This window comes from Clupea harengus, chromosome 10 (assembly GCF_900700415.2).
Source record: "Clupea harengus chromosome 10, Ch_v2.0.2, whole genome shotgun sequence".
NCBI classification, from domain to species: Eukaryota; Metazoa; Chordata; class Actinopteri; order Clupeiformes; family Clupeidae; genus Clupea; species Clupea harengus.
Window position 1 is genome coordinate 14675476 of NC_045161.1, and position 27462 is coordinate 14702937.

Below are 27462 nucleotides of genomic sequence, written 5' to 3' on the forward strand. Positions count from 1 at the left end.
ATCCACGTTTATGTGGTCCAGGTTCAAATTTGGGTGTAGGTTTAAGGCTAGGGCCATGTTAAGTCTAGGTAGACAGGTGGTTGAGGCTAAGGTTGAGCCATAGTTATTTTATAGGTTTTTTTGATTGCCAAGACTGTTTCTTGAAATCATGCTCCATTCTCAGAACTGCACACTCATCTCATCTGCATACATGTGGTAAATGTACATAATACATACAAACACCATATGGTATATACATGATACATACAAAGCAGCTTAGTGGGTATACAGTGTGCTTATAGGGTTACTGTTACAAGGGTATGTAGAGTAAGAGCAGAAAAACATGTTGATTGTGGCAATTATATACATTGCAGGAAAATGCTAGCATAGAGTATGGGGTAGAATAAGTGTATGACAGTATGGTGGGGATGGTTACATGTGGGCCAAGGGTTTCTACAGGTAGATCGGGTGGAGAGACAACAGCAGCATCCCACAGTGAAGATAGTCTAGACTAGGAAACAAAGTGAGTGGGTAGAGTTTGGCTGTCAATATGCGTAGATGTTTTTGATGGATATGGTGATAAGGAGCAATGTTTCCACATCCACACCAATAGAAACCAATAGGAAAAAACTATTGAGGATTCATTGCTCCAAAACAAGTGAACTGGCCCATAGTCCTTTTATCTATCTACCCTGAGGTTCTGATTGGTGTGTGACCAATTTTGATTTAGTGTTTCTCACTGGGGGATTGTGTGTTAGTTGAGTTCATGCTGTGTTGACTTGAATTAATTATATTGAATGTCAGTGCTTACAAAATGAGCACATGGTGCAGCCAGTGATATGAAAGGATTTGCGTGTGGCTTTTACACTTGATAAGATCTCTTGGAAAGAAAATACCTGGAGGAAAGAGAGTAAAATTGGAAAAATTCATCATTTGGAGATAATGGCCCGAGTAGCAGTTTTCCTTCTTCTGAAGAAGCCCAGAACCTCTCTTGCCTCCACCTCACCTTCCCACTGTCCCCGACTTCCCTTTCATCCTTCCCTCACATCCCTCGCTTCTCTTATCCCTCATGATGACTCTGCCTCCTGCCTGTGTGGTGCCAGCCTCTGCCCGCGCAGCCATCTGCTGTGGGTCCCGCCGCCCCGAGGTGCACCCTGCGCTGCCAGCAGGGGTGGGTGCCAGCCGGATGGGGAGTGGCAGACTCCCACGGTCCGGTGCGTCCCCTCGATTGTATTGGTCGAGAGGGGCCCCTCGGGGCCGACTTAGGACGGGGAAACTACAGTCCTGCATACCGGAAGCCAGGAATTTACTGCCCACTCCAGACCATATTGATCCATTCAGCTGCCAGCTGGAATGGTGAAGTGTATTTAATTCATTTTTATTATGCTGCCTGGGTGGATATTTTCATGGGCAGTGATAGATTGTTTAATTTAAAAAAGGCAGAGCCTTCTGTGATAACTGCTGTTATAATTTGACTATCCATTGTCACTACCTGCAGGGTTATCAAAAAAAGGCTACTGAATAGATTTCCCTTAATGTATATGCCTATGTTAACGGCTTACCTTTGTGAGCATTTAGTTGGAGTTAACTGAATCGGCAACACTTCCGAGTTACAGCTGCTGCTGTATAAAGAGTGACCAGCAGAGGGCAGCAAATAACAGCTATTTTTCTCATTGGCCCAGTCGACAAGACAGAGGAGAGAAAATGATTCTTCTTCAGAAAGTCACAAGTTGACATACTGATTTTAAGGTATGTTTAGCGGCAGCTTGCCTAGTACTGGTGTTTCCAGTGTTTCTTCTGTTTGTTATGATTTGTTACATTATTCACAACAGGTAGCAAAATGATCTAATAAGGCTGGCTTGAGAAATTACATTACAGAAAGTGTGTGTGTGTGTGGGGGGGGGGGGAGATGTCTGAAGTATGTCTTGACTAACTACAGTACCACTATGCAATTATTGACCGTGGTTACATGGATTCGAATAACTGCCTTAGTCGGACTGAAATCGCATTATCCGTTTCATGTAAGCACCTTAGTCGGATCGTAGTCGGACCGCACATAGTCGGACTAACACCCCTGGATAACTCGATCCGATCCAGTTGATAGTTCGACTATTGCGGCATGTAACGGTGAATTGGATAAGGAACTGGACTTTGCGTCTTTGCGCATGCTTGAGATCCCGCCGCCCTCCTCCCTCCCTCCCTGCCAGGTCGTGACCCGGAAGACGAAGAGACGATACGTTGTCTGAACTGTTCATACTAATGACACGTTTATTTATGAATATCCTGCAGACTGTCTCACAAGCTTATTCTTGTTGACTATGAACAAACATAACAGAAGAGGTCCGAAGATATGAGTACCTTTACAACCCCTCCTTAAAAACGTATAAGGACGTTCAAATTACGATACTTATGTGGTGCCAGTGTTGACAAAAACGTTGACTGCGACTGTTTGGACAGAACGCGCTAATTCACCGAACAAATACTTTCATATTAATTTCCCACCACTTGTTAGTCATGTCATCCATTCATATCGATGTGAATCAATCAATACTAATACATCTTTAACTGTGATGTGTTTTTGTTTCATTTCACAACGTATTTACTGTATAATCAACGATAGCAGGTGCCCGCTTGTAAACAGTCCACATTTTATTTGCTTAAAACACACAGCAGTACTGTCAAATCAGAAAGCAAATCAGCTGTCAAAGGGCTGTTACCTGACCAAATACCTTTCAAACTCGGTGATAGTATTCACAACTAATTTGTTCTTCATTCTATCAAATATGATGAAGTGTGGTCCGCGACGGCCACAAGTAAATTATTGCGACATTTCTAACATACAACTCAGAACGAAGAGAACACCGCCAGTAGTAGCCTAATCTAATAAAGAGTTGCCTAATCTATTAACAAGGTCATGGATTGATGGCTTAAGACAGGAACTATGAAAAGAAAATTAAATGAGAAAGCCTCTAACATAGACAAGGAGAAAGTGGTTCAGCCTCTTTGGGAATTATCTCGCCGCGGAGTTGCATTCAAACACTGTGTTTTTCTCCCGCTGAGACAGCAAGATGATAACTAGGCTATATTCTGTGTTGTGTGACGTTGGATAATGACAGCTCTTAATTATGAAAAGTTGACTACTAGGATGGCTGTATTAATGCCAGTGGGCTAGCCTACTGTTGGTAGTGAAATACTGCGGTCAGTATGCGCATCGTTGTGTTTTGTGATGTCTGTCTGAGTGTGTGATGGGAGTATGAGGCTGTGAGCGAACTATAGTTTGTAAACATAACCAAGTCACGCATGGAGCAGGGTTCCAGATGCTTTGCCTTGCGCATTGTCATATCTTTAACTAGCCTACTGGTACGTACAAAAGGAGAGCCCACCCGCGAAAAATCATGTGTGCGCTAACAATTGTCTGGCGCCAGGTCTTGGGTAGGAGGCATGTTGTTCCGGGGATATTTAGTTAAATGGTCCGCGAATTTTTTTTATTGGCTAAGTGGTCCTTGGTCTGAAAAAGTTTGAGAAACACTGCTTTATAGACAATAACGATCATACACTCCCATTGCACTCAAACAACCACACTCAAACGAGGAGATATTGTATCAATTAGCCTATTAAGTACTGTATTTATTGATTGCAAAGAGTTCAACGTTACAGCAACATAACTTTGCTCCGGTCGCTAAATCTGATATATCCGTGTGCATCATCGCTCTCCCTCTCTCTCTCTGCCACACCCACCCTGTAACCTACGTGTTTATACATTATAGAAGCAAGACCATTATATTGTAACAAATCACGGAAGCGTGGTATATTTGTTATGGCTTTTTATTAAACACTAAAACACAACACACTGTCACAATGGCACGGGCTTTATGCCCTGGTGCAAGTTACCACGAACAGACTGTGCTACCGTCACCCACCTGTATAAGCTCTGTCCCAACACAGAACAACGACATGTAATTAGAACGGTAAGGAACATATAGGGAACGTCGTTGAGCTAGTGCATCACATGGAGTATAACATTATGCGCCCGCTGCACGGCATTACGGGGCGACTATGCCGACACGTTAAAATATTCTGGTTTAAAGTTAATGCTTGTGAAATCAGCTGTCACTCGGCTATTACCTGACCAATACCTGTCAAACTCGGTCATAGTATTCACAACTAATTTGTCCTTCATTCTATCAAATATGATGAAATTTGGTATTGTACCCGTGAGGCAAGCCTGAGTTAAGTTCTGTTCGGTTATCTGGCGCTGAAAAAACCCACGAATAAGTGAAAAGCAAATCAGCTGTCACTCGGCTATTACCTGACCAATACCTGTCAAACTCGGTCATAGACAAATATCATGAATGCATATTTATTACAATGGGGAAACTATAAAATCGGAGTACGGACAACTAATGCCCAGCGTTGACGATGCAGATATAGAGCTGGAAACAGCTAAATGAGCTACAGCCCAAATGCAGTGAGCTTTATCAAGCCCTGGAAAGTTCGGCACATTTGCCCGTTTCCACAGCGTCTGCTGAGCGGTCATTCAGTACAATGGGGCATCTTAAGACATATCTTACGAAGTACGATGACTGACAAAAGACTGACTGGACTTGCTCTCATGAATATTCACACAGATTTGGAAATCGACAGCGAAGAAGTACTAAAACAATTTGATGCAACTGGCAGAAGGGCAATGCGTTTTGGCTGTAACCCATTATTTGCGCGCGTGTGTGTGTGTGAATGTGCATGCGTTTCTCTCGCCTTTTATCTTTCACCTTTGAATAATAACTTATAAACACGTTGGCCCAGCAGAAACAAACAAACAACGCGATGGACAACCCAAGAGGCAACACGCATTTCTGGACCGATGAACAGACGCGATTCATGCTCAATCAACTGTTGTTGTTGGTAGTGGTGAAGAGGTCAAGCGGAAATGGCTGTATCACCATTAGTTGTAATGAAAACAGCGCCACCTATCGTATCGGATATGACATGCTTTCGGCCAATGATTCGATTTATTCACTGCCATGTATATTGGGATAATAGCACCTACCCTCGAAAGAAAGCATAGTCCGACTAAGCAAAGATTCGAATTATACCATCATGTAAACACACTGATTGAAGTAATATGGCCATCAAATCAAGACTGAGTGGCCTTTGATAAAGGGAGCGGTTTGGACCCATTTATCATCTTGCACAATTTATTTTGTTCATTTTAATTTTGTTAAATACTTTTCTTTTTGCACAGTTAATGTTTTTTTCTACTCTTCTTAATTTTTTTGTTTCTTTGCACAGCTGTAGTATTTTTATTATGACAGTTCCATTTTCTGACAGGCAAATTAGCCATTATTCAACACAGCACTCATCTTGTCATAATATTTTCATACAGCAATCAGTAGCAATTAATATTCCTGTGGTTGCTTGTGGTCGTGAAGAAGAACGCACAACTCCTTAGCTTAATTTAATTAAGCCCCATGATTACTTAGTAGATTTATTCAGGTCTGCAATACTAAAAAACTCAATCTCAGATGCAGTTTGTAATGCTGCGTATTTATGTTTGTAGTGTTCAGGCCATGGCTACGGCCTAGCTTACACAAGAGGCAACAGGCTGTTGCTAGGTAACCATGCAAAGACAACACTAAACTGCTCAGACCATGACTTGGTTAAAAAGCCTGCAACAGTTGCAGGGACAAGGCTCCTCCATGAACCTTGGAAAGGACCCAAGACACAGTCATGAGATTAAACTGAAGGATGGAGGGTTAAGGGGCATTCTCCCACTGGGACTCATAACTGTTGTAATTTCCAAGAAACACAAGCTTAGGCTACTGCTCAAGTAATGGCGCTACAGATGCATTGTGAGGCTGGTGAAAGAACCCATCTGTGATTAATTTATACGGCATCTCCACATTTACTGAGCTCCAGTTATACTGTATCTCCAAATGACCTGCTTTACACCATAAGTGAACACTGTCAATGACAAAATGTTTTGTTGTTTATGACGAAATCATTCATTTTCAAAGCCATATTTTCACAATTTCTACGATGGAGTCACTCGCATGGTTGGGGTCATCTGTCAACCAGAAGCTCTGAGTGAATATGGCACTGTGTGGGAATGTAATGAAGCGGTTGTACGGATGGTTTGACTGCATCATCTCATGTGACAGTGTGAGGTGGAGCAGGTGCTTTGGAAGCAGTGTCACTAATATGATGACACACTTGGAGTCAGTGGTCAGTCATGTCACCACACTGAAGATTTATTTCTGTCCATATCTGATATGGGGAAATGCATTTCACCTGCTGTAGTTCCAAATATGTTCTTCCTTCTCTGCTTCTTAGTAGACGCAAGCATGCTCACTTAGTTTTATTGTTAGAGTAGCGAAGCTTGTGCTTGCTTGTATCTGTCTGATATATATAAAACAATATCCTTGAAGGTGCCATTGTGTGTTGCCTTCTGTGTATGCAGGGCTCAACCCTGCGTGTTCGAACCCCCTCCTGTTTGAGTGCAGTGAGGCTGTGAGGCGTCTCTGGGGGAGGCGGATATATGGGTTCTGTGTGCCAGACGATGTTGGACTGCCGTCCTCCTCCGTAGAGAGAGACAGGCCGGGCGAAAAGAAAGGGAAGGGAAAGGGAAGGTGTCTTTTGTGCCGACGGCCCCGGCACTGTCAAGTGGAGAAACAAATTAGAAATTCAAGGGTGTACTGTCGCCATGGCAACCCCTGTTGAAGATGACAAGGATGCCGCATTGTGCAGTCAGTGGGTTAAAAAAAAAGAATCTTTCCAGACGCTAGTCCTCAGTTCAGCCTTTTAATTAAAAAGGGGGGTTATGTGTAACGTGAAAGATTTGGGAGATGACTTAAGTCAGTCTTAAAAATGAAAATGAAATGTATAACTTCTGTCATGGGGATGACATCCATTTTTCTACAGTCTAACACTTCACAGTACTATGCAAGAAGACATTAAGTCCCTTTGTTGAATTAAATACTTCAATTGAAACATATATGTTCATTTGGATTTTCAGTTCGATTTATTTTTCCCTGAACTCATTTGCACCAATAGTGAATACATACACACATTTACAGGGTCTTGTTAATAGTTGCTCTCTTGGAAATAGTTGCATTTAAAAACAAAATGCTAGAGAAATTAACCCTGACGTCTCATTAGACGAATATGACCATGTGAAAAAAACACTTGTTTACTCCCCATGAGAAAACCAAGAAACACTGAAACGGTTTCATCTAGTTAGCCTTTCCTTGCCCTGCCTGTGAACTACAATAGAGCATTTAGCTGCTCTAATGAACAGGAAGTGCTGTGGTCTAGATGGAATGATCTTAAACGGACCCCGTCCTGCTCATAACGCTGAGGTTATTCCAGTCACCGGCAGTCCTTTCAACATTGCCATTCACAGGAACTTTATGAGCATGTGGTGACACTTGCTACGTACAAACACACTCGCACCCGCACACACACACACACACACACACACACACACACACACACAGAGATACACTTCCAAGTGTTTAAGCAGACCCACTTGACCACAGGTGCACACACATCTAAGTACGGTATATTTGCAGTGGTCTTCCCCTTTATTCTTTTCTAAGGAAGGCCCAGTGTACTTTGGGTTGCGGTGGGTAATTGGCTATTCTCAGCGGGCTCTGACAGTTCTGGGTGGATGGCTTTTGTATTCTTGGAAGCGAGGCAACAGGAGTCTGCTGAGAGAACCTATTTACTCTGGGTTAATTTTAGAATCTCTGTCTCTCTGTCTCTCACACACACACACACACGCACACACATACACACAGACACATGCACACACACAACACGTGTACATGCTCTTTCCCTCACTTTCTCTCTCACACTTCTCACACGTTCTCTCTCCTCTCCTCAATATACTGCTGTCTTCTGAAACGTCTTACTCTCTCTCTTTTTCCTCTCAATCTTTCTGTCCTTCTCTCATCTCCCCCATGTTGAATATTCAAATGACTTCCCACACTCTTGCACCCCTCTACCTTTCTCTTTCCCCAGTATCTCTGTCCACCTCATCCACTGCAGCTTCTCTCCTTCTCTTCCTCTTTCCACTTTCTCTCTTCCTTGAGAGGAACCTACTTTTTCTCTCACTGCATCTCTCCTCTCCTCTCCTCTCCCCTCACCTCCTAACCCTTCTCAGCTCATGGTCTTGATAGCTGATATTCCTTCGGAAGACCAGCAATTATTGTCCTGAGGTGCAGTGATCAGTTTCACTGGAGTGAGGAGTGTCTGTTTACACATAGTGAAGAGATCCATGTTTTTTTGTTGTACAGCTTCTCCTTTACTGGGCCTACATTTCTGTCTTGGGTTTTAAAAAATTCTCTCCTCTCAAGTTTGCCTGCTGAGGCATATTGCCTCAAAGTCTGTCCATCCCTACAGTGTGAAAGTGTCATCCCTGAGAGAATAATGGGGAAGGAAAAGATTCAGAGCACCATGACACTGACAATGTGCAGAAGACTGTACAGCTCGTTAAATCCAAATGTAATGCATATCTGGTAGGTAAAAAACGGTCTTAAATGGCTTGACTACTCTCTGACCCATCATGATCATTTAGTCCATGTCACAGATTACATATCATATTTGTTCACGCGTCTTATGGAATTTGAATGTATGGGCAATATTGTTTCCTTTGTATTTAGATTATGGATTTCTTCTCTTGGTATTGATGGGTGGAGCAGGCTCTGATGAGTACAAGACTCTTTCATATCATCACCTCATGTTAGTTCACTTAGTCTCATTAGAGACTGTCACATGCACGCACACAGATGCACGCGCACACACACACACACACACACACACACACACACACACACACACACACACACAAACACACACACACAAACACACACACACACACAAACACACACAAACAAACACAAACACAAACACACACACACACACACACAAACAGAAACACATACACACACACACACACACACACACACACACACACACACACACACACACACACACACACACACACACACACACACACACACACACACACACATATGCATATACATGCCTGCCAGAGGAACCTGGCCTCACATCAACCCCCCCCCCCCTCACAGAAAGGACCATGTACTGGAAGACTGACTTCCAACCAGCAATTATCCTGGAAATCTATGTAGACACACACACCTTACACCAAACAGTCACAGAATACACCTTGGACTGATAATATATTACACTGTTTTAAGCATGCTTTGCTTTGGTGCCAGGTATTCGTTGTTGAGGCCATATGGTGGCCTTATAAGACAGTAACTCTGTTTGGTTACATTCATTTTGTTTTCAATACATTTGTGTTTTTTTTAGTTTTTTTCAAGGACTTGGTTAAATTCTTGATGTGTTTTAAAATCAGGAAACATATGTAAGTCATTTAGCATAGACATTTGAATAGAGTAGTGTGAAGTGCATTGTGGTTTTATGGAGTTTTAATCAGCAGAGTAGGCTATATAGGACTAGTTTGTTGGGGTGGTAATTGTGGATTATTAATGGGGGTTGGGGATAACCTATAATGTGACCTTTGAATGACATCACCATGGATACAGATTTCTCCCATCTTCTCTTTTCCTCACTATCAATTGAGAGAAAGGGGTGTGAGAGTGAGAGTGTGAGAGAGGGAGAAAGAAATTGATTTCCCTTATATTCAGGACAAAAGAACAAGAGCTGGCTAAGAGCGTCTCTCATAGAGGAGCGACGTGTGGTTGGTTTGACCCGCTGCAGTCTCATGAAAAAACGACGCTTCGGCTCCAACACAGCATCTCAGAGCTTCTCTTTTCGCTGGTTAGCTGAGGATGAGGGTTTTTTAACGCCATGCCCAGATGAGGAGAAGTGCATTCAAGTGACAATATTGGCACCAAAAGACCGGTTAATACAAAAAAACAGAGGAAAAGTTTTGGCGTAAAGTAGCCTACCTGTGTGAGTGGCGCAGGAGTGTACGTCGGGAGTGACGGAGAACTAAAGGGGAGATGCACCCGGAGTAGCTTGATTTACACGAACGCGAAGAAAGCTGGTGAAATTATTGAGAAGAAGATCAAAAATCGTCGTAAAGATATAAGTTTCGTAGGTCGGAAGGTTTTTATTTTTGTTATTTCGGTGTTGAATTACATTTTTGGAATTCTAGTGCATTCGTTTTTATGTAAACCGTCTGTTTTTGAAAGTTTTCCCTGCAACTTTTTGTGTTTTGTTATTTCTACCAGGGACACCATTGAAATCGAATTTCTGAATGAGATATGATTTGGTTCTCAATTCCAGTCGTGATAGAGCTTCTAATTAAAAACTAATGAAGTGAGCAGTTGATCCGGAGACGGCGGGTGCAGCTTGAATAGACTGTTGCGCGAACTGTTGCGCCCGGATTTTTGCCTCATGCTTGGATATGATTTCATTTTCTGTTGTTTTCATCGAGCTGACTATAATGGATTAAAACAAAGACAAGGATCTACATCACCAAACTCGCACTTGTGTACCCCGCCCTTTGCTCCGGCGGGCTAACCTTTCCTTCTATCTTTTATCTGTGCTCCTTTTCTCGATTCTCGCAGAATGGCCCGCTTTGGTGATGATGTCCCCGGGCTTTTGGGACCGGGAGACGGGGGATCGGAGCGCAACAGGAGCCGCGATGGAGCAGCGGTGTCTACAGGTGGAATCTCACCAGCCTTCAAGCAGACCAAAGCCCAGCGAGCCCGCACCATGGCCCTGTACAATCCCATTCCCGTCAGGCAGAACTGCTTCACCGTAAACAGATCGCTCTTCATCTTTGGCGAGGACAACGTTGTTCGTAAATACGCCAAGAAGATCATTGAGTGGCCATATCCTTTGAACGGTAAAACAGCGAATAAAAAACACAGTTAGTAACACACACACACACACACACACACACACACACACACTCACACAACAACAACTTTTTTTTAGCGTGGAACAGACAGCTGGGCTTCCATAAAAATCAAATGACAGTTCAGATGGCAGTCTACTCGGTCAAGTGTTTGCACACTACAAACTGCAATGCCACAACAAAACTTAAAAAACTCTTTAAAAATCTGAATTCCCAGCTTCCATAAAAGTCTGCCGTTTCAGATCTACCTCCTACCTTAACAAAGCACTGAATTCATCATTAACTACTTTGATTTCAGGCTGTAAACCCATTGAAAGATGAATACATCGGTATACGGTCCATTTCAGTACCATGGACAGCGTCATACATGCTATAGTTGCACACCACAGAACTTATTTTTTTACCTTCCCCATTTGGGCATATCTGTTTGTTGTCTGGGTCTCCCGGTTTTGTTGATGGGTACCGTTGCTTAGGATTTCCCTAACATGTAAAAATGCTACATATTTCGATATGACAAACCACACACCACAAAGCTGAAATTAGCTCTGCTTTTCACAGATATTTTTCAACTCAGTTACAATGCAGTTTGCAGTGTGACTTTCCATTTTCACATCAGCTATGGTTTACAGCAGTGGGGAAAGCATGGCTGATGATGAAAGAAACACGTGAAGAGAAATGCAGTTAAGGTGGGGTGGGGTGTAGGTGATGATTAGCTTCCTTTGGTCTACCTGTCTATTGTTATTCTCCCTATCGTCCTCTGTAGTCAATAGTTAAATCACATAATCTACCACAAGCCAGAATGTTCAAAGCCAGAATATACAGCAGTCTGCCTCAAGGCCAGCGTGTGAGCTTGGGGGATATGCTGGAGTCCATTAGTCAGTGGATAAAGGCAGACCAGAATCTCACACATGTCAATACACAGTACTCGCTCACCAGCTCTCAGCTGCTGTGAGGTTCCAGACAGCCATCTCACATTGTTCATTTGTCCACTGGCAGTGTGAACTCCATCCACAGCGTGGAAGGAGGACAAAGGGAAATGTTCAGGAAGGAGGTCGCTGTGTTCATGTCTCGGTGGTTAAGTTCACAGATATAGATTCTGGTATTATGGCTGGTGGATTGCATTGTATTGCAAGGCTTGAAATGCACCCTTCATCCCTGTACTCAGCAATGCAAGAAGGGAATTGCTCTATACTATTTTATTTGCTGGTCTTTTGTATTGTCTTTTGCCAGACAAGTATATAAGGTAGATCAAGTAGAACAACATGAAAGATCAAAGTTTAAAGTGGTATTTAATGTGTCTTTCGTGTCAACTCAGACACTGTTGTACTTGACACATGCATGCAAACAGTTTCTGCAACACATTATGTACTATCGAAGTTTATATTGTTTTTATAGAAGTTCTGTGTTGCCACCACAATATTCAGAAACTTTGTGTTTTTCTCTGTATTCCCAGTGGAATTTTCCAGTTCAGGTAGTGCTTTTTAAGATTTTGCGTGTCCCCCACCCAAAATGCCCAGTTCCTTATGTTTGTGAATCTAGGAGGTCTCATACAGTATATGCTTTGTAGTACCTTACATGGTGCTGCTCATTAACTGCTGCCATTTTTAAGCCCTCAGTAAGTGATGCGGTAATTGTTGGGAAAAAATGGAGGATCAAAAACGCAGAGGAGATGAAGGCGTCATTAAAAAGGCATCAGCAGTCGGCCGCGCGGCGATTGATATGCTGGGCTGGCGCGGGGCTCTGGCTACATCGCTCCGTTGCCGTGGAAGCATGACGTGCGCTGTCGCGGCAAAGTGGATTAGACACACGTAGATGATATCTCATGTGATCCTCCTCGTGGAGCCTAATGGCTCTCTCCTTCTCTCTCTCCTCTCTGTCTCTCTGTCTCTTTTTTTTTCTTCTCTTTCTCACTTTATTCCCCCCTCTCTCTCTGTCTTTCCCCCTCTTTAAAACACTCACACCACCACCAGCGCTGCTGTTCTTCACAAGAAGAGGTGTCATAGGGTAAGGTTCCTGTACTCACTGGTCTCGTGTATCACCTACCCAGACTTTTACGAGAAGAAGTGGAGTGGGAAAGTAGACAAGGGGCACTAATGGCTCAGTAATGACTTGGCATCACAACAAGACAAATGCCCCCCATCCCCCCCATCCCAGCTCCCTTGGGGGAAGGAGAACACAATGGCAGCGGCTGGGAGCTGGCACAGCCAAGAAGGGAGGCGGGCGCAGCTCCTGTCATCCCGTCAGTGGGAGCGAGCGGCACGTGAAAGGAGATGTGACTGCTTGTAATTTATCACACAGACAAGCAGGAACAAAGCCTCCCCGCTGATCCCCAGCTCTGATTGAACATCACCGGCTGTGGATGAGGGAGGTGGGGGAGGTTGGAGATGTAGTTTTGTGCCGTACCATAATGTGGAAGTTTGGAAAGAGGACATGTTTTGTTTTTGTGGTGGTGCAGTAGATGTGGTAGCTGTGTTGCATCATCTTGTGACTGCGCTCTTAAAATAGGTGCAGAAATATTTCTCTGCGTTGAAGCAACATAGCGTACAGCAGTATTTTGAGGTTCCTGCACAATTCTTCAACAATTTGGAAACCAATTAACCTCGAGGTAGAACAGAACAGAACAGCAAAAGATGAAAGGGTCCCTCTCTTATTACAGTAACAAAACACAAAACAGAACATTTCTAGTTCAAAGATTTGTTTCTCTGCAAATACAACAGTTTGTGTTTGCCCGTGTGTCCAACCAGTGTCTGTCAGCAGTGATGCATTCTGGTTAGCGGAGATTACTTCAGGAGCTCCAGAATTAATTTGTGAGATGGCAAACTGAGCACTGTGAAATCTTGCTCAATGACTTAGGAGAGAATTTAATAAGGCAATTTTGCCACCAGGTGTCACAGAGTTGTAATGGAATTACATTGATAAATAGAATTATCAAATCCAGAGACGGAAAGAGTGCTTAAAGGGACACGTTCTCCAAATAAGATATAGAAAGTGTCTCTTTAGGGGAAATGTATGCATCTGATTCAGTCTTTGTTTTTTTCTCCATTTCCTTGTTGATATCGATGTCACGTAGACTGCTGGTTATCATTTGTTGTTCCAGTCGATATAATTGTCCCACACACAGCACACATTGTCATTGAGATAGTAAGCCTATGCTGCTAAAATTCCTGTAGGTTTAAGTGTGTCTCCACATTTTGACAACACAGGAAGTTTTGCTGCGTTCTTCTACTTATTTTTTATTATTTCCTCTTCTCTTCTCCTCTCCCTTATCCCCCCCCATCATTGCCTCTCTTCTCCTCTCCCCTATCCCCCCATTATCGCCTCTCTGCTGCTCTCCCCTTACCTCTTCTCTACTTCCATCCTTTCCTGTCTTTTCTTCTCATTTCTCCCATTCTCCACTGGACGGATGCCTGTCTGTGTTGTTATTAGATACTGTCCATGCCACGGTCAGAAGCTTTATGTCACTGTGTGCGTGGTATCCTGTTTCATGTGATTAACTTTGTTTATTTGATTAACAAACATTGCACCAAATGATGACAGATCAGTCTGGAGCATCAGAGTGAATGAGGCCTCTCTCGCGCGATCATCTCATTGGCCTTAGTTTCAGGTTACAGGCCTGGTCAATGATGCAAGTAGATGACGGGTTTTTGAAGGCCTATAGTATTTTTAATGAACTGTACTTACACTCTGTGGTTCATATAGATTTCATCAATGTGAATAGGGCTGTGCATTTCACTCCATGTTAATCTAAATGTGAACATCACCACACAATTCTCAAAGAAGGAAAATATATCCAGTGTACATGCAGTAGATGCAATTGGATAGCCAGTCAGATACAGACCTTTGCTACAATAGCATGCACAAACTTGCTCTTCACGAGAATGACATAATCTAAAGGTCACACATTCTGTGGCTAGCAACTAGGGATGGGTATCGTTTGGTTTTTATCCGATACCGGTACATAACCGATACTTTTAAAACGATACCGGTGCCTAAACGGTGCCGGAACCGATACTTTTATAAAAAATAAAAAAAATGTTTACGATTGACGACATTTAAGAAAGGCTTTATTGCCAAATATATGAACTGTTTAAAGTAGATTATATATATAAATAAATACAAAACACCTTTTAACTTAAAACTTAAATAATATATGAACTGTTAACAAAAGTTTAGACTATACTTAAATAAATACAAATAAATACAAAACACACACACACACTCTGTACACACACTACAGCTTCAATACTTTAGCAATTCTTTTGTTCAATTAAATTTTTTTTCTTCAAATTGAACAATATATTAACTGTTTAAAGTATATTATAAATATAAATACATACAAAACACTTGGCTTCAAACGTTTTAACTTCAAACTATGAACATTATATTAACTGTAAACAACAGTTAATAGTATACTTAAATAAATATAAATAAATACAAAAAACAGCTTCAAACTTCTTTTGCAAAAATATGAGCATATTTGCCTTTGGAGTCAAAAATGTATTATTTTGTTTGCATTTATTTCATGAAATTTCACCATTTTATGATTTGTTTATACCTATCTTTTCTATCTTGTTTATAGTTAATCTTGTTACTTGAACACACTGAGTACGAGAAAATGTGTACTGCCCCTTTAAGAGACTACCGTAGGTTAAATTAAGCTGTCATCTCCGTTTATTTTTCAGTCTTCGGTTGCTGATCTGCCGTTGACTCTTTGCCTTCTCTCCACTCTTTTCACGCAATTGTTTTGTTGCATTTGCTGCAGGTCGCGATGTTTGAATATTTTGGTGCGAAATACAGCCACACTTTTGACCGTTTACCTTTCGGTATTTTCTCTGTTAAAAGGTTGATGGCTAGTTCTGTTTGTGCTTGCTCTGTGAAATGCTGCATGCTCTTCACTGTCATAAGACTGTTGCTATGAAAACACCAATGAGCGTGAGCGACACAGGACAAAGTTTACATTGGGAGCTGGGGCAGTTTTACATGTGCCCCGCGGAATCTGCCTAGCAACCGTTTTCAATTGACTCAGGCACCGAAATGAAGCACCGAAATCTGCGTTGCATTTCGGTCCGGGTAGGTACCGGTTGTATTGGAACCGGTTCCATATTGGTACCGGTTCTCGGTACCCAACCCTACTAGCAACACATCCCATCTCGCCCTGCTATAAATGAATCCAGACTCACAGCTCCCAATTAAACAGCAGCTCAATCAATCCCCAGGGTTTTATTTCTGGGCCTGCTTGACTGGGATGTCTGCGGGTGTGACGGGTGGGGGGCCCTCGGGGTCGATGAAGCCTTAGGTGGGTGGGTTTTGGGGGATGGGGGGGTGCATCTTTGTGAGTCAGGGAGGTTTGGGGATGTAATTGTGCACAGTGAGGTGGGGATAGGGCTAAAGGATGAATGGGAGGTGGAGGCACTGTGGCACTATGCTGTGATTGGAACAGTGTCGGTTCTGTTTCTGATGGCGTGTTCAATAACAGAAGATATAAAAAGTATATGTAGGGAGGGTGGGCTGATTGGGCTTGTAGGGTGGGCTGTGCCGCGATACTGTGCTATGGAGTCTGACGGGTGGGGGTCGAGTGGGCGGAGGTAACACTCTAATGAAAAGCGTTGGCGACACTTTCGCTAGCACACAGAGGCCTGCCGAGAACCTGCAGCTGTTCGCCCCGCTGGTCGTCCGCAGGGGGACCCGCAGAGGAAGTGTCCTGTGGTGACCGCTGGCATTGAATTATTGATCCATGAAGGGAGGGAATGGAGGAAGGAGGGAGGGCTTCCTGAATGGGTATACCACACCCAACTGTAGAGCCACGCCCATAGAAAAACAAATCAGAGAAGCCCCTTATGGTGGCTGGGTTATAGTATGTGTATGAGAAAGCAAATGAACCGAGCAGTTATATTTAGATGTGGTTTACTTTAGTTTGAGCTCACTGGGAGGTGACTGTACCTCTTCATGCATCATCCAGTTTCTCTTTTTCTTTCTTTTTTTTGCTCTCTTACCCTTTCTCACTCTCTGTACACCTCTCTGACTTCATCTCTGTCTCTCAGCAGCCACCACATTCTTTTTTCCCCTCTAATCTATACCTCACATGTTCTCTCCCACTCTCTCTCTCTCTCTCTCTCCTCCCCCCTCTTTCCTCTTTCACACCCTTTTTTTGTTCTTCGACAACATGTTGCCTAGGGCTTTGTTCTGCTCGGCGATTCGTTATTTTCATCCCGGTGTAATGAAGTTTGGATCCACGGAACGGAGGAACATGTGCGCAGATGCGAGCGATATCGCATTCCATCTCCGCTATTTTTAACCTGAAACACTGTGCAGCCAGGCACAGACCTCTCTCTCTGTCTGTGTGTGTGTGTGTGTGTGTGTGTGTGTGTGTGTGTGTTTGTGTGTGTGTGTGTGACTCACACATCCCAAAAGCCCTCATTACAACTAGGCCCTTTGTGAGTAAATGACACTGTTTCTCTTTGAAGCAGATGAGATGAATGATGAAGCGTACAGCAGGAGCAACAGGAGGAGAGACGGAACTTAGTGTCTGTGATCGCTGTTGATTATAAACAACTTTGAAGTGCAGGGAGTATAAGTATGCAAGTGGAGCGTGGCTGTGTGGTGTGTGTGCAGGTGTCACACCATCGTTATAGGCTATGAGCATGAGATACTTTAAGGATATTTTAAAGAAAGATGCTTTGAAGAATGAAACACAAATAAGCATGTGTTTTTGTGTGTGTTTTTATGTGCTGGTTTGTAAGTGTGTGTGAACCTCTGTGTGTGTTCTTACTGGCTTTAGCATAGTGCCTTGCAGGAGGTGTGATCATCCCAGTAAGCTGGGTGGAGGATGTATTTAAAATGAGCAGAATCAGTGAGGCCCCCATATTGATCAGTCAGGAGGCTGGGAGCAACATGTGGGGAGCAGTGATAGCACTGTGGCCCCATTAAATGTGGGCACTGACTTTTGGCAGAGAAAAGAGAGAGAGAGAGAGAGAGAGATGGAGCCTGTTGCCGTGGATACCACTCTTTCTCGAGTGCAGTGTCAGTGGTCTTCTTTTTTTTGTCCCTCCCTCTTTTTCTTCCTCCACTTATATCGGTCGTCCCTCACTTCCTCCCGTTCCCTGCGTTAGCTGAGCTCGTCTCCTTGGAGAGGAGGGTGTGGTGAGTAGGTCATCATGCAGAAAAAGAGAGAAATTGTTTCAATTAGCACTGATGTGTACTTGATGACACTAATGTGTACTCAACTAACACAGCCTCTCCTTACTGTGGGCCTTCTCACAAGAGGATATTTGTACCCATCACAACTTTTTGATGTGTTTACATGATTGTATCTCTCCCTTCTTTTGTGCCTTTCAAGTAAGCTGGCTTTCACAGTGCTGGTAGGTGATAAGCTTGGGGACACTGCTGTGGGAAATGTTTGCACTGAAAGCTGTGCATCCTTACGTTGTTGTCAAGGATTAAGATTACAAGCGCCATTGCAAGTCCCCCCCCCCCCCCCCTGCCCTGCCCCATGACTTTTTTTCCTGTAGTCTTCTTTTGATTTCCTCAGTCAGTCTGCAGTCAGTGCAGTTCTATTTCTATGTTTTTCCTCCTCTTCTGCCTAATCCTGCCAGAGGATGAGTGTGCGCGAACATCAACGCTGTATTTTCTGTGTTTGTTTATTTTGCTTCTCTGAAAGCTCCAGCAGGAGAGGGGGCGTCTCACTGTGACCCCTCCAGGCATCGCCTGCAGATGCTTGGTCTGTTCCCAGTGATCTCTCTCTATCTCTCTCTTTCTCTCTCTCTCTTTCTTTCTCTCTCTCTCTCACCAAGCAGATTTATCCCTCCTCAGACTTTCCTCTCCTTAATTCATTTCTTTTCATCGCACCGCCCATGTAATGGAGCTCCCCTTTTCTTCAAAGGGGCCTCCTAAAGACTCAAGGATCCATGCTCAGCCACAGGCGGTTAGCATGCTAACTCGCTGCCACAGGCGGTTAGCACGCAACAACTTGTCGGCTTGTAGCTGTACGCCCTTGTTTGCAGGCTCGGCTAGGGGCACGAGTCTCGGCTGGTGTCTGCTGCACGTCTGCAGCAGCTCTGGAGAGGAGTCGAGGTGAGAACCTTGCCATGGTGGAAAGCCATCCCCTGCATGCTCCGGATGCTTTCTTGCTCCCTGGAGTGTGTGTGTTTGTGTGTTTGTGTGTGTGTGTTTATGTGTGTGTGTGTGTGTGTGTGTGTGTGTGTGTGTGTGTGTGTGTGTGTGTTTGATTGTTTGTGTGTGTGCTGAACTGTATTTGCTGCCAGTGTTTCTGCTACCATGAAACCCGGAGGAGGACTAGAGAGAAAAACCGTGTGTGGGAGATTGTGTATGTGTGTGAGAGCGAGAGCGAAGGAGAGAGAGTGAGTGAGTGTGTATGTGTGTTTGTGTGTGTGCGCATATGCATGTGTGTGTCTTTGGTAGCTAGGGAGAGAAAGCATTGTATTGCCAGGTGGTTTGGATTAAGCCTCTGCTGTTAAATGTGGGAGGAAGAATGAAACAGAAAAGAAAACAGCGAAAAAAATAAGCAAATTCTGACGTGCTATGAATGGCTCAGATTTTCATCCAGTGGTTTTTTTTTTTTCTTTTTTTTTCACTGTATTCAGATAGCCTCAGCTATCCTCAGCTGACACAGCTATATTTGCAATACAATGAATCTTCTCCTGGTGGTGACTGTTAGATCTTGGGAGGATCATCTTCACATAATAGCATTACTGCACGTGTATCAGGTCACAGTACAAACACAACGCCACTGCGGAGGCATGACATTTACTTAAACCAGCATATGGCTTGTTACAAGTGAGTTTGTGTTCTAAGTGCCTCAAATTCCATCCCATAATAACAGGACTATTAGAAGCAGAAGTAAGGCTACTTGCATGTTTTGGAACAGATAAAGTCCTTGTTGTTTGAAAGTACTTGGACTTAATGTGACTCTAGTGTTGTGAATTGATTATATAATTATAGTGCCATTAACTTTAGGTTCTAAGGTCTAAATGTCTATGGTAAATTATACAAGTTTGGGTATTTGTTTGTAGTCCTGTCGAGTTCTCCTTTGTCCAAATGTGTGTTCCTTGACCTTCCCGTGTCCACTCCGTTTGAGTACATGATCCTGGCCACCATCATCGCCAACTGCATAGTGCTGGCGCTGGAGCAACACCTCCCTGGGGATGACAAGACGCCCATGTCCAAGAAACTGGTGAGTCACGCACACATGTTTTCCACCCTTAGTCATGGGTTGTAGTGTGTAGCCTGTGAGTCTTGTGGAGAAATAAGTAATTGATCAATGCATGTGGTGCTTTATGTGCTCGTTTGTTTGTTAAGCTTATATCACTGCCTACAATGGAAACACGTATTTCCAGAAATATATCAAAACAAACACATTTGTGGTATTGCATCTCATTTGCAACTAGAAGTGTCAAGAGACTGTACTTTTGTTTGCTCCACTTTCACTGTGGAGTTGCCCTGTGAATGAGAATTGGCACTGAAACTCAGATGCAACTTTGAGTATTTCAAAGCTGAGCAGAGCTATTTTGAAGTATATCAAAGCTGCTTGTTATACATGCTTTCATTTATCAGACTCAAGAATAAATTCGATTTCAAGATGATTTGTAGTGATTGGTTTCTGCAGCCGACACCTGTGTCCTGATGAAAGGGCTAGGGAGATTCTGTTGACAGAGGGTGCACAAGTGATTTGTTGTGTCTTAACTTTAATACAAACAAAAATACATAGCTAATTATTTACAGAATTCGTTTTTGGTCTGTTTATTATATAATCTGTCCTTCTTTCTCTCTTTCTTTCTTTCTTTCTTTCTTTCTTTCTTGGTGTTCTCTAAACATTTACTAAAGACAGAAGAAGCATTGCACTCACTTTTTGAGCACTTGTCCCTAATCTTTATTGGATAAAAGTGTCAGGTGCTCTTCAGTAATTGCCTCCCTCTGAGTAGCTAAATGGCGGCAGTTACACCATCTCCACGTACTCCTCCACCTCACCCACCCCCACGCACCCAGTGTTGCCTGCTTCCTCTCCTCTGTCACTGGCGCTCGCTCTCAGAGAGAACCACAGAGAGGCTCTAGGCTGGACACCAGTTGTGTTATTTCTACCTGTTGAGCCTCCGTGCTAAGTGTATGTGTGATCCCAGCCAAGTGGCTTACCTGCTGAGGGAAAATTGGTGTCGCTCCCCCTCCCTCTTAACACCTTAAAGTGCCCCTCACTGAATGTCAGGGGTCTAATGGGATTTATTTGATTTATTTTTTTATGTCTGGGAATTTTGAATTGCTGAAATGGAATGTGTGCTTTTGTCATTTTCATGCTTGTCATACATGTGCTAATACACTCATCTGACGGTGATGAATAAAAAAAAATATATATATTCTCTTCCTGGTTTTTTTCTATCGAAGCATTACCTGTGGCATCTCTGCCTTTATTTTATGTTGTGTTATTTCAATTTCTTTAAAGGGGTATATGCAGTTAACCATTTGTTTAATCATTTTCTTACCCACTGCAGTAATGATGGACTTATTTATTTGCGCCATCTCTCCTTTCCCAGGAGAAAACAGAGCCCTACTTCATCGGGATGTTTTGCTTCGAGGCTGGAATTAAACTTGTGGCGCTGGGATTTGTATTCCACAAGGGCTCCTACCTGAGGAACGGCTGGAATGTCATGGACTTCATCGTCGTCCTCAGCGGGTGAGTGAGTTCCTCAGCCTCCTCCACTTGGAAACGATCCAAAGGCGTACAGAGACCACTCGGTGTGTGTAATGTGTAAACGGATCAGGTGTGCGCGCGTGTGTGTGTGTATGTGTGTGTGTGTGTGTGTGTGTGTGTGTGTGTGTGTGTGTGTGTGTGTGTGTGTGTGTGGACCTGGATCTTTTCCCCTGAGGGGGGTTGAAATAACCATCTTGGCGTTTATGGTATGTTAGTCTCACCACTGAACAAAATCTTTTTGTCTGCTCACTGCCAAGGCTCTGTTAAGGCATTTCGGCCTTTTTAGTACAGAAAGGCCTGCCTGTTGCGCAAACCACACAGTGTACAGAGCGCAACCGCAACACACCAGTACATTCTGTGAGCTAGCAGTAAGCTATAAGTATCAGGTTTTACCTTAGCATTTAGCCTTTCCATGAGAAGGAGGCTTTAAGCATTGAAACAACAATTTGGTATAAATTTGACAATATGTAGCTGAGGCCATAATTCTCAACAATCATTCACTTCCCAGTCGTCACTCCTCTCTGCCTGACTTGGTTTTCTCAATTGCTGTTGATGTGGTTGTGAGCACCCTTTTGTTCTCCTGGCGGTTTGTCAGCTGATATAAATCACTCAGTTCCTTCCTGAAAAGTTGAACTTCTTTGAACATTTAGAAGCCAATTTGAAATGCTTTGGTTGGTAGCAGCTGAAAAAGAAAGGATGCTATTGCTATTTTCACTCTGGCAGGGGGACTGCCAATGGAAACTAGCCTTTTAGCTATAATTGGGTGCATTTACATTTTAATGTTCATGAATGTACACTGTCCCTCTTGATCAAATAAATACATTGATTGATTGATTGATTGATTGATTGACCACACCCTTAGTTGTGTGTTTCGTGCCCTATGATTTGGGTTTGCAACCGCGCCGCTGGGGCCCGGTCACTGCCACTCCTTTTGGCCCGTCTGTTTCTTCTTGTCGTGTTCTGTGGCGCCTTTCTTGCAATCTATGGAAAATCGATGTCGCCGTCAGACCATTTGGATCCGGTGCGGCAATGGTGTCTTAGTTGACACGTCTCGCTTATCCTCAGAGGAAGGTTAAGGCACGTTGCAAACTACAGAAGGTAAACCGGCGCTGTGCCGAGCCAATTGCAGTTGCCCGAGATTACCAGTGAAATGTGAGTCTGGCAGGAGCATTAAGACCAAACCAGCTGGGACCGTGGCGACGGTAGGACATAACGACACAGAGAAATAACAAGTGTCCAGGGACGACTGCTTGCTGTTGTCTAATATGCCTTTACCACTGTTGCAACAACAGGGATCAACAAAAGCAGCGCTCACTGATATCATTCAGAGGAGATTATAGCTTTGGCAATGCAGCCTTCGGTTGGGCTGTTTTGTATCGGTCCGCTGAGAGAGGAATCGAGCTGCTACAGGCTTTTAAAATTCATTATGAGATTTTTTTTTTCAGATGCTGATGTTACCGCAAGACAAATACACACATATGCTTCCAAATGGTTGTGAGCACCACACACACACACACACACACACACACATACACACATTGGGGAAAGGGACTACAGTTCCCTCGCTCATTGACTCACATATGAAATATTCATTCTTCCATAGTGCAATGGTACAAAAAGGCATTGCTTCATAGAGAATATTACATGATACCAACCCCTTCATTATTTATGAGGGGTGGCTTATGAGTGTCAGCCAAGGTTGAGCCGAAGTTAAGGTGTGTGTGTGTGTGTGTGTGTATGTCAGGGCAATCCACACTTGAGGGCTTTTAAGATTAATGCCAACACTGTATTCCAGACTTATATCTCCTCTGTGCCAGTAGTGACCCTCATCAATGCATGTGTATGTATGTATGTATGTATGTGTGTGTGTGTGCATATGCATTGGTGTACATGTACCTGAATGTGTATGAGGATCTATGAGTCATGTATTTGGTGTGTGTGTGTGTGTGTGTGTGTGTGTGTGTGTGTGTGTGTGTGTGTGTTTTGCGTGTCAGTTGTGATGAGCAGACTTGTGTGTAATAATTCAGAGGCAATCAAATGAGGGTTAAAGGGGTGCGACCTTGGCAGAGCAGGCGTGCATATTCCAACACTGCTTTAATCACTCGACCCCGTCACAATGAAAGCACCTAATTCTTTTTAAAAATGAGAGGGAGAGAGAGTGACTCCAGAGTGACTAGATTCCTCTTGGCTAACACTTTCCCAAACACACACTCACTCTCTCTCTCTCACACACACACACACACACACACACACACACACACACACACACACACACGTCCGTCTGCTCTCTTCATCTTACCTGTCTCCATCTTGTTTGGTCCGATTTTCCCGCCAGACAACATGTCGTGCCTAACCTTTGAAGCGCAAGATTAAATGTTTAATCAGCTCTTTTTATAGCGGACTCTTTTAAAGTGAAATGCCGCCTTGATTAGACCTTAGCCTTTTAATGATGTTTCTTCATTAATTGAATTACCAGATCACGATTAGTCTTGTAATACCTCATTTGCTCCTTTCGGTCATGGCACAGTTCAGAAATGTCTATCAAGATATTTTTGATAATCTCGCTGTCCATTTGATTCTATTCGGCACAATTACAGTATATCAGTATGTGGTAATTTTTTGACAATTTTTAGTTTTCACATTTATAAAATGAGGCTATAGTGTGAAAACAGTAGTGAGGAATTATGTATCTCTGTCACATGATAATGCCCCCCCACCCAAATTTCATGTCAGGAATTCCTTTGTGAATGTTGTTACGGGTATATTTCGGTGGTTGATATTTTGGCTTTCTATATCTCTATATATCTTCCCTCAATTTCCCTATTTTAGGAATTCCCCTCTCCATAACCTCTTCCATTGTGCTACTTCACTCAGATGAATATCATTGAAAATGCATCACTGAGATTAATGTAATTTTAAACATTCTGTTGGGCACCATGCTGGAGTATTGGTCATTAAATGCATGTATGGATGTATGGATACACTGGATGCATACATTCCATACATACGGTAATTGTGTTGAGCTCCTAGTAAAGCTATTCAACAATAAGAGAAACAGTTCTCATAGAAAGTCTTAACTCTCAAAATCAACTCAATCAATTAAAACGGAGCTGGATTTCAATGTAAGACCCGTCCAAAACCATCTTTTGCCGATCTCAATCTTTCAGCTGTCTTGTGACCTTGTGACCTCTGCTAATAACCCAACATTTCTTCACTAAACATTACGTAAGGCTGTGCATTCAGCTCACACTCTGCAGAGTCATTTCAGGACACACACACAGTGACTCCTGCCCTCCCTGGACGTGTGTTGACCCCTCACCATGGCAATACGTTTGTGCTGATGTTTATTAGCTGTCACTCTGGTCGTTTCTGCACCGTAACAAGCGCCGGGGCCACCAGGCTAGCGTCGCCCCGGCTTTCCAAACAAAGAACAGGGTCAGAGCTTGGTCAGTGGATGACTGCCGCAGCGTGTTTAGGTATTCCAAACAGACCTGCCCTGTTTCAGCAGGTTTATACTAACAGTTTTGTCTGTCGATCAGTCACTACTCACTCCATGCCACACTCCTGATTTGGGTTGCTGAAAGGAAGCATAGAGAAACACAGGAAAAGTTAGAGCACATGAAATTGAAAGAAGAATTGAATGAATGAATGCATGGATGAATGAATGAGTTAGAGAGATGGAGAAAAGACAGAACCAGAGAATGTGTGAGAGAGAGAGAGAGAGAGAGAGAGAGACAAGGGTCTGCCACCTTTAAAGAAGTTGCAGGAGCTGATGATGACATTTTGGTGGTAATCACGGATGAGTCACGATCAGTAGCCATTAGTCGTTAATGAACTGGCTTAGGCAGAATGGGCCAAAGAACAAGAGAGAGAGAGAGAGAGTGAGAGAAAGAAGGATACACTTGCCTTCGCACCTCTCTGATTACTTGGCCTCAGTGTATTACATGGGGAGAGAAAATGTCAAGGACCTCTCCATTGGCTACCAGCCTGGCCTGGCGGTGCAGGTGGAGTACTAGTGAAGTTGGATTTGTGTTCTTTCCTCTCACATTCAGGTGAGCTCTCGTTACCTCCACTGAGCTCTTTGGGACTCCTGCACTGATGCAGCTGTACACACATTATTGGTCCCTGTGTTCCATTCATTGTCCCCGAAGCGTGGATCCACATCTCCATCCCTGCTTTGATAAATACAGGTCTTGCAGTGTAATCCTGGCCCCATATGTGACTTAAAAGAAATACTTCTTTGTGTGGCTACAGCTCAGATCAACAGCAACCAAACTCCAACAATATCGCACAGCTCGTTGAACATCCGCCTCACCATGTCTGAGAGACAGGCACCTAACCCTCCCCCACACACGCACACATACACACACACACACACACACACACACATACACACCTCCAGCAGGAGCGGATCCAGCAGAAGAGAGCAGCCCAGCAGCAAGTGCAGATTAGCGCAGTGTGGTGGCGTGGCGTATGCATGCCCTGATTGTATAGGCAGGAGCGCGTGGGTGGATAAGTGGATTGTGCCAGGGCTGCCTTAAAGCCTGTTATCGGCTGACTTACATGCACGCTGATTTCGATGCGGATGGTGCCCCCCTTTACACCCCCCCCCCCCTATCCCCCTGGCAGTCTCAGACCCCGGGGTTACAGGCGGAGCTGTCCAGAGGGGGTCCACAGAGGGGGTGGTGGAGGGGAGAGCACCTCACTGTTGAATGGCACTAATGGCCCCTTGTGTCATGCCCAGAGCTCCCGGCCCGTCATTAGACCGCGGCGCACGTTTCAGCTGCGCCGCCCCTCTCCCCTCGCCTGGTCTCGACACCACAGTTCCACAGAAGACGAGCAGATGGGGAAGAGGAGCGAGGGAATGATGGGGTGAAAAGATGTTGAGGGCGAGAAAGGGAGATTCAAGGCAATTCATTAGTGGAGGAATACAAGGTATTGCAGATGCAGACACTGGAGAATTATGACGGGCATATGAGTCTGTGGAGAGGGAGGAGACATATTGTATTTACACTTTAAGCATTTCAGTTTAAAACCCAAGTCAGTTAGGGCTAATGTCCTTTCATACATCACATCATCTACCAATAATTTACCTATAATGCTAGCCTTTCTCATCATAACTGCCCTTACTGACCCCGGTCATTGTAACTATGAAAGCAAAACTGCTCAGACTTCAATTCAATTCAATTCAATTCAATTCAATTCAATTCAATTCAATTCAATTCAATTTTATTGATATAGCGCCAAAACGATAAAATGGTCTCAAGGTGCTTTACAGAGCCCAGGGCCAGACCAATTCTTTCTCAATTCTATGTTTGTGGCGTAAGCTGTTTAGTGGGCTGAATGCATGGATTCCTCTTCCCTCTCGCCCTTTGGAGAGAGAAAGAAGCAATGGATATAACAATTGTACCGCTAGAGAGAGAGAGAGCGTGGACAGCGTGCAGGGTAACTGGTGGGCGAAGATGTGTCCCTGTGGATCACTAGCCTGTTAGCCTGAGTCGGATTGTTTTTGTTTTGTTCGTTTTGCACAGCGGATGGGCCTCAAGTATTTATTTTTTTATATGATTATTTATTAAGATTATACAGAGAGCCACGGTTGGCCACGGTTGTTGTTGCTGGGGACCGCGGTGCCTGCTGCTGTGGTGGAGTTATACGACTGGAGGTGATTGAGGCGAGAGGTGTCAGGACTTTCACTCGTGTTTGAGGGTGAGGTGGGGGCCAGGCTGAAGGGGGTGGGGTGTGGGCGTCGGGGTTGGAGACTGGCTGCTTTCTGTCGGCTGCCTCGCCTCCACAGCCTTGGCTGAATTTATGGGGACTGTCTGCCAGCGCGAGGGCAGGGGCGTCGTTGCGACGATGCCGAGGTGTCCGAGGTGACAGGACAGACAGCTGTCATGGTTACGCGGCTCATTGTTCCGTCAGGGGTTTTTAC

At 43.9% G+C, this 27462-nt stretch overlaps 1 protein-coding gene across 4 annotated transcripts in view; it reads left to right on the top strand.

The window, feature by feature from the left end:
- Positions 1–27462, top strand: part of LOC105898242 (voltage-dependent R-type calcium channel subunit alpha-1E) — a 130568-nt gene that overhangs the window by 33716 nt on the left and 69390 nt on the right. For all 4 annotated transcript variants that reach the window (XM_031575501.2, XM_031575500.2, XM_031575502.2 and 1 more), the window contains exons 3-5: positions 10542–10808; positions 19919–20024; positions 21376–21515. In XM_031575501.2, the coding sequence (XP_031431361.1) occupies positions 10542–10808; positions 19919–20024; positions 21376–21515 (513 nt within the window). The remainder of the gene's footprint in view (positions 1–10541; positions 10809–19918; positions 20025–21375; positions 21516–27462) is intronic.